Here is a 16,339-nt window from a genome sequence, read left to right as displayed (position 1 = left end):
TAGGTAATGAGCTCCCTGTCCCAGGAGGTATGGGAGCAGAGACCAATTGTGTGCTAATCGACACCTGCCATGGGGTTAAGACGTGCACTTGTTATTTGATGCATTAGTACTGCGCCTATAGGGTCAACGCGAGCTCACAACGCCAGCTGCTACCCTCTCGTTTATCTGTCACAACCCAGCTCCTCGGGTAGGGGCCGACGCCTCTGTCGTTCCCAATTCCCATCGTATACATGAGGAAACCAAGGCAGAGAGGGCAAAGCCACTCGTTCAAGGTGGAACCCATGCCCAGGAGGTCTGAATTCAGAGCCCACATTCTTCTGATCACAAACTCAGTGTGTGGCCCGAGGGCCCCCACGTTCTCATCTGCACGTCAAAATCTCCCGGCTGCTAGCTATCTGAATGAGCCATCTCTGACATTCTGACTGGGTCCCCCGCATGACTTGCAGCCCCACCAGCATCGTGTGCAGCAGAAAAACCACCCAGCTGGGCCCAGACAACCCACGGAGTCGCGAGAGAGAATAAAATGGATTTATTTTAAGCCGTTTGTTACACAGCCGTAGGTCGATAAAACAGCATTCAGCAACAAACATTTGCTGGGCGCCTCCTGGGTACCAGGCACTGTATTATGCACTAGAAGCTCATCTGTCTCCAGCTTTGGAGTGTGCCTCCCCCCACTGTCGTCTGAGCCGGGCCTGGGCAGGAGCACGCGGTGGCGGGGACTGTCTCTCCAGAGAGGCTGTTGACAGCACTGATGATGCTCTCGTAGCTGGGCGGTGGCAAGGGGGGCTGGGTCCCACGCAGGGCATCCCCGGAGGCACAGTCCTTCGGGCTTTCTTCCGCGGGGTACGCAGGGGGTGTCGGGGGCCCCTCGGCAGGTGGCGTCAGGGGCCCCTCGGCAAGTGGCCAGCCCACGGCCTCCTCGTAAGTGGGGATGCCAACCACCTTTGGGATCCTGCGAGACAGAAGAAGAGAGGCTGTAGCAGGGGCAAGGGCAAACGTACTGCACGCCAGGGAAAGAGCAAGGGAGGCTGGGGCTGGGGAAGACTTCACGCCCTGTCCAAACCCGTTGTGGGCCCCAGGTACACACTCAGAGCTTGGCATGAGTCAGCTCTGCCAACCGCAGCCCTCCCACTCTGCCCACCCCATCCTGTGAGTTCCCCACACGCGCTCGCTCGCTGCAACTCCTCAGTTCTCTCTGCCGGGAAGGTCCATCCTCCCCCGCCCCCCTCCCTGTTGGCCCATCCCCACTTGTCCTTTGAGGCTCTTCTGGGAAGCTTTCTTACTGGTCCGCCCTCTCCGCGCAAAGCTCTCGCTCCCTGCTCTGGGCTCCCAGAGGGCTCTTCCCCGACACTGCATTGACCCTACCAGGTCCCCTAGGTTGTCCCTGAGGGCAAGGATGGACTTTGAGCATCCATGGGCTGAGGGCAGGTGCCTGGGGATGTTTGTTGAAAGAAGGATGGCTCATCGGCAGAAAGACTTCTAGCTTATTGTAATAATCCCTTACAAGATCCGGAGTTGTAGATACTCCAGGCGGGATGGGAGACATCGATTCTCCTGCCCATCTGGATGCTTGAGGCCCCAATATGGCAAGTCTGCGAAGTGATTACTTCCACTTGCATACCTCCAGAGATGGAGAGCTCACTACCTACCAGGTGAACCACATCCATCTCTAAACAGCCTGGCTTTCCTGTGACTTGCCCTACCTCCAACAAATGAATGACCCCGCAGGGACTTGAGGCACAGACCAGGTCCTCTGTGGCTTCTGTGACCAGCCCCCACAGGTTACATTCAAAAAACAGGTTACCTGTATTCTAGCCTCGATGCTGATGGGAACGAGGCTGGCCCTCAGTCCTCTCAGAACCCTGGCGGGTCACTTCTGGGGAGGTGGTGCTTCTTTCCCTTCCCAGGACGCCAGGGGACAGGAGTGTCATTGATCCCACGTCTGAGCTGATTCCCCTTTGGGGATGATCCTGCCAGATACAGGAGCTGACCAAGTGACCTTGAAGGTCGCTTCTCACACCAAGTAGCTGAAGGGCTGGTTATGAGCCTGGGCTGTGGCTAGTTCAACTCTCTGCTCTGCCACATTCTTGGTGGTAGATCATGGGTCAGTAACTCCATTAATCTGAGCCTCAGTTTCCCCATCTATACAATGAGGACAGCAAGGGCACCTCCCAGGACTTTATGAAGATTAATTGAGATAATACAGGGGAAGGGGCACTTAGCACATGTTCCGTGAACAGGAGCTGATAACAAAATCTCAAAAGTCTCTGCGAGGAAGGGGTGTGGGGGACAAAAGTTATCATAGATCACCCGCACGGTACGTGCCATACAGGCTGTCGCTTGCCCAAAGTTATCAGTCTGAGCGGGTGGGGAAGCAGTTCAATGCATACCATGGCTTCTGCCGGTGTAGACAGGGGAGGGGCTGATGGCAGGAGGCTGGCCCCGGGGGTTCGGAGGAGGTAGTGGAGGGAACTTCACTCCAGGGGCTGGTAGGGGGCAGTGCTGGGTACCTGCTGTCACCCCTCACTTGAGCATCCACCCCCCGCCGGGGACATGGCCCTTCTCTGGAGAGCGTGTCTTCTCAGCCCGAGCCAACCGCAGCCATCAGTGTGACCCACTGGGGAGGCAGGCTCGCTTTTCCAGTCATAGACAGAGTCATGGAGTAGGCTGGTGGGGAGCTCAGGGTTAACCCCCAGCCTGCATGCCAATCTGATAGAGGGCACCGGCCAGGAGCCAGATCTGGGCTCCCCATCCAGTGCTGTTACACATCTCTCCCACAGACCCTCCTCCCCTGGAAGGCAGCCCGGGAGCCCTGCTACTGAGGTTGCTGATAAGGGGTCTCAGTCTCCCCTCAGCTCCCAGCATCCTTTGCACGTGAGAGCAGGCAAAGAATATTGCTTCTGGAGGCAAGCAGGCTAGACTCCACTGTCTCGTGCTGTGCCTTGTTCACATGGCCCCTCTGAGCCTCCTTCTCCTCATCTGTAAAATGGGGATGAGAATTCCCATTTTATAGATTCAGGGGAGGGGAAAATGGAAAAAGCTTTGACAGCACTCAGAAAAATGCGGGTAATACAGCTTCCAGAGCCCTATGTCTCCCTCCCCTCCCGCGTGCCCCAGCCACACCCCTGCCACTCCCTGGTTCCCCAAGCCCTGGAGATGCCAGACAGATTTGGGGTATGCCTGGGACCACCCCAGCAGGCAACAGCTAGCAGGGTAGGGCACAGATGCCAGGGAAGCTCACCCCACAGCAAGAAGTTTGCTTAGAGGGCAGACATGGAGTGGCCCTAGTGCCACCTGCTGTCACATTAGTAGCCGGCGTGGCCCAGCCAGCCCCAAGTCCTGTTCCTATGGTCCAGAGGCTAGGAACTGGGGGAACAGGAGGCCCCATGCAGAGCTGCCATATCTCACACACACACACACACACACACACACACACACACACAAACACGTGGTATATTCTGGATATGGGGCCCTGCAGGGGTGTGGGGTGGGCCCACTGCTCTGGTCCCCAGGCCAGCAAGCTCCAGGGGAGGCTGGGGCTGGCCCCGGGAGGGCAGGAGGCCTGGGCCTGGCCTCGGCTCTGCCACCCTTCAGCTGAGTCAGGCAACTACAGTCGGGAAGGGGAAAGGGACAAGGACGGAATACTATTTGCCCAACGTGTAAGCTCCCTAAACATGTTCAGGACAACCCTGGGGGCTCGGCTCTCAGCCACAGTACAGATGAGTAAAGGCCAAGCATCAACCAAGCAGCAGAGCCCCCAGCCCTAATTGCCAAGCTCAAGCCAACGGCACCTATCGCCCTTCTTCCCATCCCAGCCCTGACTCTCCCCACACCTTAGCGCCGTCCTCTGTGAAATAGGCCTAATCCTAACGCTTAACTCCCAAGCTGTTGAGACTCAAATCAGGCAGCGGGCACTAGAGTGCATTTCAAGCTGTAAGGCACAGTCATACGCAGCCGCAAAGCTAAAGTGTGCACGAACTTTGCCAGGCATACACTTCCCCACCTATCACCTCATCAGAGCCTAACAGCAATCTCAGGAGAAAGTTCTGGCACGGCCACATGACAGATGAAGAATTAGATATGGTTCGGAGAGTCTAAGTAACACGCTCAAGGGCGCACAGCTTAGAAAAGAGCTGACACTGACACCCTCCCGTCTCAATAGACCCGTGCTTTTTCTTTTATATATATATTTTTAATGTTTATTTATTTTTGAGACAGACAGAGACAGAGCATGAACGGGGGAGGGTCAGAGAGAGAGGGAGACACAGAATCCGAAACAGGCTCCAGGCTCTGAGCCCTCAGCACAGAGCCCGACGCGGGGCTTGAACTCACGAACCGCGAGATCATGACCTGAGCCGAAGTCGGACGCTTAACCGACCGGGCCACCCAGGCGCCCCGACCCATGATTTTTCTGCTATACTCACTGAGGACAGGGGCCCTGGGAGGCCTCCTGTCCAGCCACCAGCGGGGCCAGATGCGGGGCTCACCAGCAGCAAGGCTGGGCTGTGTCAGCTTTCGGGGACAAGAAAGGGGCATGAACAGAAGCAGCCTCCCCGACACCCAGCCATCCTAGTTCTGAACCTAAGACTTGGGTCTCCGAACCTGATGGGCCATGAGCACCCGCCCGAGCAGGCTTCTTCCGCAGCCTTGCTGGGAATGAAATCCAACCGGTCCCACCTGACAGATGCTACTGTGGCCCAGACCCTGTTGAGTCAACATGGCTGTGTGTACAGACAACATCCGTCCCCAGCAGTCCGGCCAGGATAGGAGGGCGAGCAGGGACAGGTTACATTTGCAGCACCCTGAGGCGTGGCCTGGTTCCCCTCCAGTCACCCACCACCTCGCTGTGTGACCAGGTAGGTCATTGGTCTCTCTGAGACCCGGGCTTCTCATCTGAGACGTGAGGGGACTGGCTGGAGGCCCTGCCCTTCCCTCTCTAACAGTTGGGTCAAACCAAGGCCAGACCATTGTACCAAATGGCCCCTGGTGAATACTCTATTGTCTCTGCCCCCAGGGAATCGCAGGCCAGTTGCAGGAAGAATTTGTTACATTCTTTAACTCACAATACTGTTTTTCCCTCTCCCTAAGGGAAGAAGGGTGTCCAGGTCCCAGGCCAGCTCGCTAGTGTCTGACTTAGCCCCTAACACACACAAGCTTTGCAGCCAGCGGGCTCTGCCACTTTTTAGCTGTGTAACCTTCACCTTCTTCTTCCATAAACGGCAACAGAAATTCTTACCTTGCAGGCAGACAAGACTGGGGATGCATGCAGGCTGCCCAATTCGGAGGCACTGCCCATGCTTGACTGAATGAATACATATATAACAAGGGCACACATAATGCATCATTTTCTCCCCCAGGTAAAAAAAAAAAAAAGAGCTCTTGGTATCTTGGTGATGCTCTGTAGATGTATATAATACAGAGATACATACAGAGCAGACAAATATGCAATATATCTGTGGTATGAAAATTTCATGGAGGGGGTGTGGGATTAAGAAAAAAATGCCAGGGCGCCTGGGTGGCTCAGTCAGTTAAGGGTCAGACTCCTGATCTTGGCTTAGGTCATGATCTCACAGTTCACGGGTTCCAGCCCCGCGTCGGGCTCTGCACTGACAGCACGGGGCCTGGAGCCTGCTTGGGATTCTCTCTCTCCCTCCCTCTTTGCCTCTCCCCGGCTCGCTCGCGCTCTCTCTCTCTCTCTCTCTCAAAACAAACAAATAAATAAATAAACATTGAAAAAAAAATACCTAAAAGGCTCCTTAGAGGGAGAGACAATTTTAAAAAGGTTGAGAAATACGGTCTTAATGCAAGATTTTGTCTCCACCCCCAACCCACCCCGGAGCCTTTGCACATGCTCTTTGGCCCGTCCCAAACGTGTCTCTACATTATCCACTTCAGGAACAGCTGACACTTCCTGTGCACCTACTGTGTGCCAGGCGCTGGGCTACGTTCTACACAGACATCATCCCATTGGATTCTCCCCCATGTCCCCTGAGCTAGGGAGCAGTGAGGGTGCAGACTCAGTTCAAGTCCCGACTCACACACACGTTAGCTGGGTGTCCTTGGGCAAGTTAGTTAATGTCTTGGCACTTTGGGCTCCTCATCTATAGATGGAGTTAATAACAGTCCCTACTTCAGAGAGCTGCTGGGAAAACAAAATGAGTAAATACATGAAAAGCCCTTAGAACAGTGTCCCACAGATGGTAAGTGCAGGTATTTGCTATTATTGTGCTATTCTTATTCCTGTCTTATTTCAGATGAGGAAGTTGAGGCTCGGTAGGGTGGTACAATCTACTTGAAGTCCTACTTGCTAGTTAGTGATAGAACCAGGAGAGGATTCCAGGAGGTTTACCCCTGGGCCTGGGCTCTGTTTAACCCCTCTGCTACTCTGCCCTGTATGTACCCTGCTGAGCTCAATTGCCACCTCCTCCATGAAGCCTTCCTGGATTTCTCCATGTCTCTACAGGACCATGTCCATCCCTGTCTGACAGCTCTAACTACCCTGGTTTGTCAAAGTCTGTCAAAGGGCTTGAAACCCCTCCAGGACTCTGCTGATGACAGTGCTTTATCCACCACTCCCGCCCATCACCTCCACCCTGCCCTGCTGACCTGTAGCTCTCCTTCTCCGAGGGCTCCACAGTGAGGTAGTACAGGTCTCTGGAGAGGTGATATGGGTCCCATCGAGGAGGCCCCCGGGTGCTGGCCTTGATGGACCACAGCAAGCCGAAGAGTAGTAGCAGGCCGCCTGCACCGCAGCAGAAGAAGCTGACGGACCTGAGCAGGGGACTGGGGGCCTGAGGCACCGGATGCCTCGTGGGAGGGGCCGGCTGGCCGGGCTGAGCACCTGCTTCTCCTTCACTCCACCAAGCAAAGCAGAGTGTCCCAGCTACCAGAAGCACCGTGCCGCTGACCGTCATGCAGTAATGGAGCGTGGAGGCCGCTCGGCTCACGTCACACGTCTGAACACAGAGAAGGGGAGACAGGAGGTAATGGGCCATGAGGCAGGCCTGCTGGGGTACTGCAGACCCACGTTTTAGTCCTCCCCTGTCTGAGGTCACGGTGTAACCTTGGAGAGGCTATTTGACTCCTCTGTGCCTCAGTTTCCTCATCTGTTAAACGGAGATGACACTCCCGACTTTGCAGGGCCGTTTCGAAGGCCACAGAGAATGTGTCTCAAGTTACCCAGCACCATGCCTGGGGCCCAGGAGCTCAGTAAGTGTGGCTATGTTCACTCTGGGCCTCTCGGGGCCTCATAGGTCCCATCAGCCTGGTGGGTATGACTCCCACCCCCACCCCGTCTACTACAGGCTGGGAGGGAAGAGAGTGAACACCTGTTGAGTCCAGCAGGCCTTCAGGGTCGAGACCTGCTGGTTCTGCATTGCCTCACCTCCCCTGGTCACAATCCCAAGAGGTCGAATTTGACAGAGGAAGGCACCGAAACCCAGGGCAGGTAAAGGAGCAAGAGAGAAGTCCCAAGTTGAAATGCACGACCTGAGGCACCTTTGTGCAAAAAGGTGTTCACCATGGCCTTATGGATAATGGTCCTAATTTGGAAAAAGTCTAAACATCCAACTATAGGCAACTGGTGAATAAACCACGGCGTACCCTCTAGACGGGATGTTAACAACTCGTCTGAAAAAACAAGCTCAGTACAAATGTTTAACAACAGGGGAGACGTGTATATCTTCCTTCTTTCAGCTTTTTTTTTTTTTGAGAGAGAGAGAATCTTAAGCAGGCTCCACACTCGGCATGAGCTGGAAGCAGGACTTGATCCCACGACCCTGGGATCATGACCTGAGCGGAAAAAACAGTCAGATGCTCAGGAGACTGAGCCACGCAGGTGCCCCTCTTTTTTCAGCTTTGTATGCCAAATTACGCATAGGGTAGCATGTCAATCGGATAAAGAAAAAATGCACAGGAAAAACGCAAACTGGGAGGAAAACTGGCCCCAGAGCATACAGACAGGAAGAGGCTGAAACCCACGTCCACGTTGCCCCCAAAGCCAATCTCTAGGCCATTGTACATGCTGTTCCCTCTGTCTGATAACTTGCCATTATCTCCCCTCAAGTCTCAGATTGGTCCTCACCCGAGAAGCCTTCATTTCAACACCAAGGGCCCGGGCCTTCTTGCATCACAGCACTTCTCTGACTGTGCTCAGCCTCTCCTTTGCTTGTCCTCCCCACCAGCCAGTGAGCACACTGAGGACAGGCCCATATTGGCCCCGTTCACTGCTGTATCCCCCAGTGCCTAGCACATAGTGGCCGCTCGATGAACATTTGTTGAAGAAATTCTCTTAAGTGAGGGAAGGCGTTACTGGGCAAACACTTGTTATGTGAACAGCCTCCCTTACAGCTGGGAGGGGCTAGGACAAGGGAGGCGACACAGGAGTTCGGCAACTGCAACAGCCAGCCATGGAGTGGAGACCTGGCCTTGGTCCCCATTCTGCAGTTCTGGGGTAAGCTTACCAACCGCTCCGGGCCTGTTTCCTTACCCTCACAAAGGTCAGGTTCTTTAGCAGGCTGCTAGGAGAAGTTAGAGACACTGTCCTTTTCCAAAATCTGAGTCAGTGAAGCAGGGGGCTGGGGAACTCGCAGACCTGAGACTTCAGGGATCAGGAATGCCTTCCAAATGAGGGCTTACCCGGCCAAATATGCTGCACCCAAACAATGCCCTGCTGTGTAGCTGCTAGCTCCTAGGAGAGCTGAGGGGCATCATGTTCAAGATATAGCAGGTGAAGCTTTAGACTTCAAAAGGGCATGTCGTTGGGGCGCCTGGGTGGCTCAGTCGGTTGAGCGTCTGACTTCGGCTCAGGTCATGATCTCACAGTCTGTGAGTTTGAGCCCCATATCGGGCTCTGTGCTGATGGCTCGGAGGCTGGAGCCTGCTTCTGATTCTGTGTCTCCCTCTCTCTCTGCCCCTTCCCTGCTCATGCTCTGTCTCTCTCTGTCTCAAAAATAAATAAACACATTAAGAAAAAACAACAACAACAACAACAAAAGGGCATGTCGTCAATTCTGTTTAAAAACACATGTGCGTTGGTGGGGGGGGGGGGGCGCCTGGGCGGCTTAGTCAGTTAAGCATCCAACTTCGGCTCAGGCCATGATCTCGCAGTTCGTGGGTTCGAGCCCCGTGTAGGGCTCTGTGCCGACAGCCTGGAGCCTTCTTCGGATTCTGTGTCTCCCTTGCTCTCTGCCCCTCCCCCGTTCTGGGTCTGTCTGTCTGTCTGTCTCTCTCTCTCAAAAATAAGCAAACATTTAAAAACACATACACGTGTGTGTACATGTGTACCTATGAGAGAGAATGTATACATGTAGCAGGGGTGCTCTAAGAGTGGACCCCAAATCTTTCTGAGCCCCCAGACCACCAGCAGCGTATAGAAAAATGTCATCCGTAAATCACCTGCCATTCTCTTCCTGTGAATCGGTCTGTGGGGCAAGTGCCTCCTGTCTCCATTATTGTTGGGGGGAGGAGATGAACCCGACTCCTCCCTCTCCAAAGTTAGACAGCTACGAGAGGCTGTCGAGAGGGAGAGCTGCAGCAATCAGCTTGGAAAACCCACTTAAAACCCACAGCAGATCAGTAACAGTTCATAAGGCCTTGCCTGTATACCAAGGCCCCTCTTCACACTCCCCACAACCGAGGGGGGTGGGTAGGGCAGGGCGAGAAAATTCCTGCTTTGCAAATGAGGAGACCTAGCCCAGAAAGGTAGAGGACTCTGCCCAAAGCCAGAAATTGCTTTGCTTCTCAACCCTTGAAGAACTTGCTTCTGCACAGGGCAACTTCAGATGCCCTTAGACTCCTATAAAAACAATAGTTGCTCGTTGTGAGAAAGAGAGAGGACCCCAGAAGTGAATAAAAATGCAACATGTGAATCATCATTGCTTCCGCCCCTCAGGATGAACATGACCTGCATGTGAGACGTCCCCTTTCCATCTCTCCCTTGCCCTACGTACATGCTGATGGAGGCGGCAGACGTGCGCTGGGCATTTACACGGGCTGGGCACCACCCCGCGCTTTATCGGTGCCCCCGACTGAATCCTTGCAACAGCCTCATGGAGCTTGGAGGGTGACAGCTTGCCTGGGGTCAGTGCCAAATTTGAACCCAATGCTGGGGACCTGGGGACCTCGTCCTGGGGAGTCGTCTGTCCCCACCCAGGGCCCTCATTTCACATCCCCCCCTTCAAGACCCAGTCCAAACACCACCTCCTCCCAGAGGCCCACCTGCTGCTGCCGGCCCCACCTCCCACCAGCCAGAGGAGGCCTATCCCTGCCTCCGATTTATCGCTCCCTCTAACTGCGGCCATTCCATGAGCCCTGTGACCTTGAAACTGCTCAGCATCTCTGAGCTCAAATTCTGCCTCTCAGGGAAGAGAGCAAGTGGTAAAGACGAGGCGGCAAGACAGCAAGCTGTAATGAAGCACGGTGATACAGAGCTGGACAAGGATGGACCCTGACTCTGACACTGTGCAATTTATCTAGCTTCTCCACGCCTCAGCTCCCTCCTCTGTAAAATGGGCACCATTACACTGTCTCTGCAACCAACAAGGGAACTCCAAGTGCTACCCTTCCGGAAGAGCTAAGCCATCTGAACAGGGAGTGGTCCAAACCATCCCAATCAACTTCTGGGTAAACTAAGGCCCTGACTGCCGTGCTCAAGGCCACCCGGCCAGTTAGAACACAGGAAGAGGACCTGGGTGTCCACTCTGCACCGCCAAGCCACCGAAGTCAAGGTGAAGAGAGGAGGGTCCAGGAGGGGTCAGCATTAGGAGGTGCTGAGATGCTCAGGAAGGAAGGAGAGGAGGAAGCTTATACCCACCTCAGATGAAGCCATCAGGCGGCAGGTGGTCAGGCGTGGTCCAGGCGCAGGGACCAGAGGGAGGTGCAGTCCTGGGGATGGCTGTCCCTCGGGTTTGCAGGAGGCGCCTGGAGTTAGGGAGCAGCCCTGTTGAAGGTCCCCTAGCCCGGTTTTCCGCGTTCCCCCGAAAGCCCCAAGGTCGGGCTCTCCGTCTGGTCCAAGGGTATCCGAATGCCCCCCCCCCCGCCCCCCGCAGTCGCCCTGCGTCCCACCCGCTCCCGCCACCCCCTACGGTGCAGCGAGGTGCCCAGCAGGCCGCACCCCACGCGTGCCTGCCGGCGGGGGGGGCGGGGGGGGGCTGTGATCCCCACAGGGGCTCTGCGAGCTGCAGGGGCGCTCTGGGGCGCCAGGCGTGTGCGGGGCCGGGCTTCGTCCTCCGCCCCCGACTCGGGCTCGAGCTGGGGGGGCACCGGCCGCCCCACCTCCCCTGCGATCCCGGTCCTCGCGTGCCGTCGTCGTCGGTCAGGCCAGAGACTCCGGGTGGCCGCTCTGGGAGCTCCGCGCCTCAGCGGTCGCTGGCCCCGCCCGACCTTAAAGCGACAGCGCGACTGGGGAGGGAGGGGTTAGGGTTTCTAGGCCGCGGGGAGCGCCGGGCAGGGGTGGCCACCATCGGGAGCTGGCTGTCCTCGCAGCCCTCCCGCCCCGCTGCCCCACTGGAGCGGGCTTGAGAGCCCAGACGGACTCCTCCCAGAGCCACCAAACCTCAGTCCCGGTCCGAGAGGGCTCTAGGAGACCTGAGCCCATGCCTCCTCGCTCTCACTCTACAGGGAGGGAAACTGAGGCCCAAAGAGGGTTTACCGCATACTTCTTGGTAGTGACTGGCTTTTGCTTCTCAGCGCACTGAATCTGAGAGCAGGCCTCCCTCCAGGACCTCAGATCCTGAGGAGGAAGGCGTTCTCAGAAATAACGGCTGGCATTTACACGCTTCCTCCGGTCCCTGCAGGAGGTGGCTGCCCTGGCCCTGAGAGGCTGGGGACACTGGGGCTTGGGAGCAGGGCCTCCCACCTGCCGTGTGACCTAACTTCTCTGCACCTTCTTCCTTCTGTGGCAAAGGAGGGCTGATGATTCCAACTCACAGGTCTTCCGGGACTGAATGCGTTAAGTGGGGCAGGTTAAGTGCTAGGCCCTTTACCAAGTGCAGGCTAAAGGCGGTTTGGGGGGACAGGTGATTCAGGAGTCTGCAGGTCAGGTGAGGCATATGGAGGTGTATGGAGTCTTCTACAGGAGGACACCTGAGGACTCCTAGAGCGTCAGGAACGGGGCGTCGTGTCCAGGCTGAAGGAGCAGTGAGTGCAAAGCCTGGGCAAAATCACAGGCTGGTTAAACCTCCACAGATCCGTGTTGGTCAAAGAGAGCCAGCCCCTGGACTACCTGAGGTCCTGGTTTTGCTTTTGTCTTTTCCTGCTGCTCCAATAAGCCAGGGGACTGGGCCACATTCCCCTCAGCCACAGCCAATGGTTCCCCACCAAACTGGTGGCGACCAACTGTCCTTCCAGCCCAGGGACACAGAAGGTCAGAGCAGCCTGTCCAGCTGGGATCTAAAGCTCAGAGAGGGGAAACCACTGCCTCAGTCATAACAGCAGGTCAGCAGCGGGGCCCAGGTCCCCGGTTCCTTCCCTCCTCGTCTCCAAGGAAATGCCACCCAAGAGCATTAGTGTTCTCTGAGCACAGACTCCTCTGACTGTGAGGTCCTTTTCATCTTGGCTGTGTGTGAGCCTCAGGAAGCTCGGGAGGCCTACAGAGAGTTGAGAAGCGGCTGACCTCAGACCAGAACCTCCTTCAGCTTTGCTGTTCTCAATCTGGAGGTGGGGACAAGCCGGTGGGGACCAAAGGTCCCCAGCAGCCCCTGTGGTGCCCTCATGGACTTGCTCTGAGGACAGAGATAAGAGGAGGAAGCTCCTCCTTGAAGCACCCTGCCCCACTCACTCCTGCAGGGGCAGGTGTCCATGCAGGGCGTGAGCCCCTCACTGATCAGGACCCATCGACCCCGCCACTCCTCCGTCAGTAGGCCCGGGGGTACGTCACAAGTTGGTGAGGTGGAGGTCCCCACTTGGGGACACCCCTGACCCTGCTTAAACCTGAGTCCCCTGGCCCAGGCTGGACACCAGGCCCTGGAGTTGGACAGGTTGTGTTCTGTCCCGACTCAGCCACCTCCAGGCAAGAAGATCCTGGCCACATCCTTTTCTTGGACCTGCTGTTGCTTTATCTGTAAAGTGGAGATCATGGCCCCTCCTTCCCAGGGTAGCTATGAGGGTTAATAAGGCCTTATGCATAAGAAGCTGGCCTGGGTGCACCCTCACATGGCATCGTGGCTCTATTTGTGATTCTCTCCTAGCTGATGGTGACCTCCCCAAGGGCAGGGACCAGATGTGGCTGGGCTCAGGACCCAGCCAGGCCCAGCACCGCCGGGACCAGAGTGCTCATAGACCCTTCCTGAGCAAGCAACCTCACACTTTCCTGAGCACCAGCTGGGCGACTCGCAGGAGAAAATCGGTGACCAGCTTCTGCCTCAAGGGGGTGGAGAAGAGAGTTACCGCTTGTACCCGCTTATCACATGTCACCGGCCATCTGCTTTTCCCATTAGCTGTCACCTCAGCTAAGTCATCGAGGCTGAGTGAGAATGCCAGGGTTACATAGCTAGTAAGTGAAGGGAGGCGGGGGGGGGGAGAGGGGGTGCTAAAACCCACATGGGTCTGAATCTTCTAGACCCATATGCACTTTTCCATTTTAGCCATATTGGCCCCTCCTCGGTTCCAATCAGGGCTGCTGCCAACACCTCTCACTGGCCTCTCTGCCCCTAGACTGTCTGCCCTTCATGCTGCGCCAGCCTGAGCCTCTAAACCAGCACCCCAACCAGTCCCTCCAATCCCTCGCCCACCTAAGACTTTCTGTGCTCCCCGGTCCTCTCAGAATGATGACCCCAGCTGCCGAGTATCCACTCCCCAGCTTCATTCCCCGTGCTCCCCTCAGGCCACTCCTGAACTCATGGTCCAGGGTGTTCCAAGCACAATGCCAGACCTTTGCTACATCCGGTGAGCTTCACCTGATGACCTCACACACTTCCTTTAAGACTCAGGTCACAGGTCACCTCCTCTGGGTGACTTTTCCTCAGTGCCCCAAAGCAGAACGATCTGGTCCCTCTCCCAAGCTCCTACAAGTCTGTAAAGTCCATCATTACCCTGAGCCCGCCGACACAAAACCACACGCCTTCCCTTCTTCCATTCCAATGAAAAGAAATAGCTGGGGGCGCCTGGGTGGCTCGGTTAAGCATCCAACTTCCGCTCAGGTCATGATCTCGCAGTCTGTGGGTTCTGCGCTGGGAGCCCGCATTGGCCTCCGCGCTGACAGCTCAGAGCCTGGAACCTGCTTGGGAGTCTGTGTCTCCCTCTCTCTGCCCCTCTCCTGCTTGTGCACGCTCTCTCTCTCTCATTCTCTCTCTCTCACTCTCCCTCACAAATAAATAAACTTAAAAAAAAAATAGTGGAGATTGCAGAGAATTTAGAATATATCAATAAGTTAGAAGAAATCAGGGGCGCCTGGGTGGCTCAGTCGGTTGTGTCCGACTTAGGCTCAGGTCATGATCTCATGGTTTGTGAGTTCCAGCCCCGTGTCGGGCTCTGTGCTGACAGCTTAGAGCCTGGAACCTGCTTCCGATTCTGTGTCTCCCTCTCTCTCTGCCCCTCCCCTGCTTATGCTCTGTCTCTGTCTCAAAAATAAATAAACATTGAAACAAAAAAAACTTTAAAAAGAAATCAGAATATCTGCCTTCACAGATACAGAGCCCTGTGAGAGAAGAAAAACATTTCCCTGAATATAGCCTCATCTGCACAGGGTCTGCTCACTCTCTCACCCCTGCCCTCGCACTCTCACCTTTTCGAGCAGGCTGCTCTGGGGTCCATGGTCCTGGGCCACATTTGGAGAAGCAACGAGAAATAAGCCCTGGAATCAGGCTTCTCAGGGTTGTTATGAGGATTAAATGAGTTATTATATAATGTGCTTAGCAACAGTACTTGGCTCATAGTGTTAGCAATATTGGCTATTATTATTACTATTATTATTATTCTATCTGCACAAAGAAAGAAGCAGTGAGAGAATCCACGATCTTCTGGGAAGAGCATCCTCTTTCCCTCTTCCACCTCCTGCTTCTTGGCCTTTTCCAAGACCACCAACCACCTAGGGACAACCAGCCCCTGTGACATTATGACATAACTCTTTTCCAAAAGTGCACGTCTTACAAAAATCTGATCATGCATTGCATACCATTTTTAATAAGCTTCTATTTTCATTTAACACAGTCTATCTTGGATACCTTTCCACATGTCACTGCACTCTCATCATTTGCTTACATGTCTCACTCACCTACAGACAGCATCTTGTGGGCAGGCATAGACATCTCATGTCCCGTGCCCACCCTTCTCCCCCACCCCGTGCCACCTCAAAGCTGGCACACCATAAGCCCACTGTGAGTGTGTGTCACGAACGGCATGGGATGTGCAATGGTGGGTTCTATTCCCTGCCTACGAGCACAGCACATGTCCCTAGGGAGGGGAGAAGGCTCCCAGGGGATGCAGGTTCTGCCAGCAATGCAGCCAAGGCCAGTCAAGGCCAAGGAGTGGGAATATCTTTAAACAACAATCTCTGAGCACATTCCCTAATGCCAGATGGCAGCAGGACTCTGAGGCTCGGCTTCATGAAAGAGGGGGTTTAGACCAGTGTTCTCAACCCACGGCGATTTTGCCCACTTTTATTCCTCAGAAGACATTTGACAATGTATGGAGATACTTTTGCCTTCACAACAGTGATGGGCTGAGGGATGCTGCGAGTATCTAGAGTGCAGGGGCCAGGGATGCTAAAAACACCCTATAATGCTCCCACAGCAAAGAATGATCTGTCCCAGGTGTGGGTGCCAAGATTGAGAAACCCTGGCTGAGACTTAGGCTTGGGAGACTGCTTGGTTCAAAGGATTTCAGTGTTCTGCAGAGAGAAGGAAAAATAAATAAATGTGACTGTATAATATAAAGACATATAGGAGAGAATGAACCTGAGATTCCAGAAAGTCAACCCCATTTTCCTAGGAGCCTTAGGAAAATCTCTGAAATTTACATGTAACTGCTGAAGGAAACTTACCAGAGTGTCTCTTGTACATAACAGAAAGAGGGGCGCCTGGGTGACTCATTCAGTCAGTTTCCAGTCCGACTTAGGCTGGGGTTGTGATCTCCAGGTTCACAGGTTCGGCAGGCATCGGGCTCTGTGCTGACAGGTCAGAGCCTGGAGCCTGCTTCAGATTCTGTGTCTCCCTCTCTCTCGGCCCCTCCCCTGCTCGCACTATGTCTCTCTCTCACTCTTTCTCTCAAAAAAATAGATAACCATTTAAAAAAACTTTTTAATTAAAAAAAAAAAAGAACAGAAAGAGGGGAGCAGGGACCCTGGCCCCATTCCCAGTCAGCACAGTTGCCCTTTGTGTCTGTTTTTGCTACTAGGCTTCTG

At 54.9% G+C, this 16,339-nt stretch overlaps 1 protein-coding gene across 2 annotated transcripts; it reads right to left on the bottom strand.

The window, feature by feature from the left end:
* Positions 1-514: 514 nt before the first annotated feature.
* On the bottom strand, positions 515-11,392 carry TMEM61 (transmembrane protein 61). Of its 2 annotated transcripts, none has more exons than XM_045477527.1 (4): positions 11,275-11,392; positions 10,814-10,920; positions 6,607-6,956; positions 515-952 (listed from the first exon to the last, which is right to left on the bottom strand). In XM_045477527.1, exons 2-4 carry the CDS (start codon positions 10,826-10,828, stop codon positions 631-633), a joined length of 687 nt encoding a protein of 228 aa, XP_045333483.1. In that variant the 5' UTR covers positions 10,829-10,920; positions 11,275-11,392; the 3' UTR covers positions 515-630. The 2 variants fall into 2 exon arrangements, with proteins under 2 accessions (XP_045333483.1, XP_045333484.1); XM_045477528.1 differs by having other exon boundaries at positions 11,114-11,366.
* Positions 11,393-16,339: the final 4,947 nt, after the last annotated feature.

This window comes from Leopardus geoffroyi, chromosome C1 (assembly GCF_018350155.1).
Source record: "Leopardus geoffroyi isolate Oge1 chromosome C1, O.geoffroyi_Oge1_pat1.0, whole genome shotgun sequence".
NCBI lineage: Eukaryota > Metazoa > Chordata > Mammalia > Carnivora > Felidae > Leopardus > Leopardus geoffroyi.
Note: the sequence above shows the minus strand (reverse complement) of the source record. Positions and strands in the feature narration are given on the sequence as shown.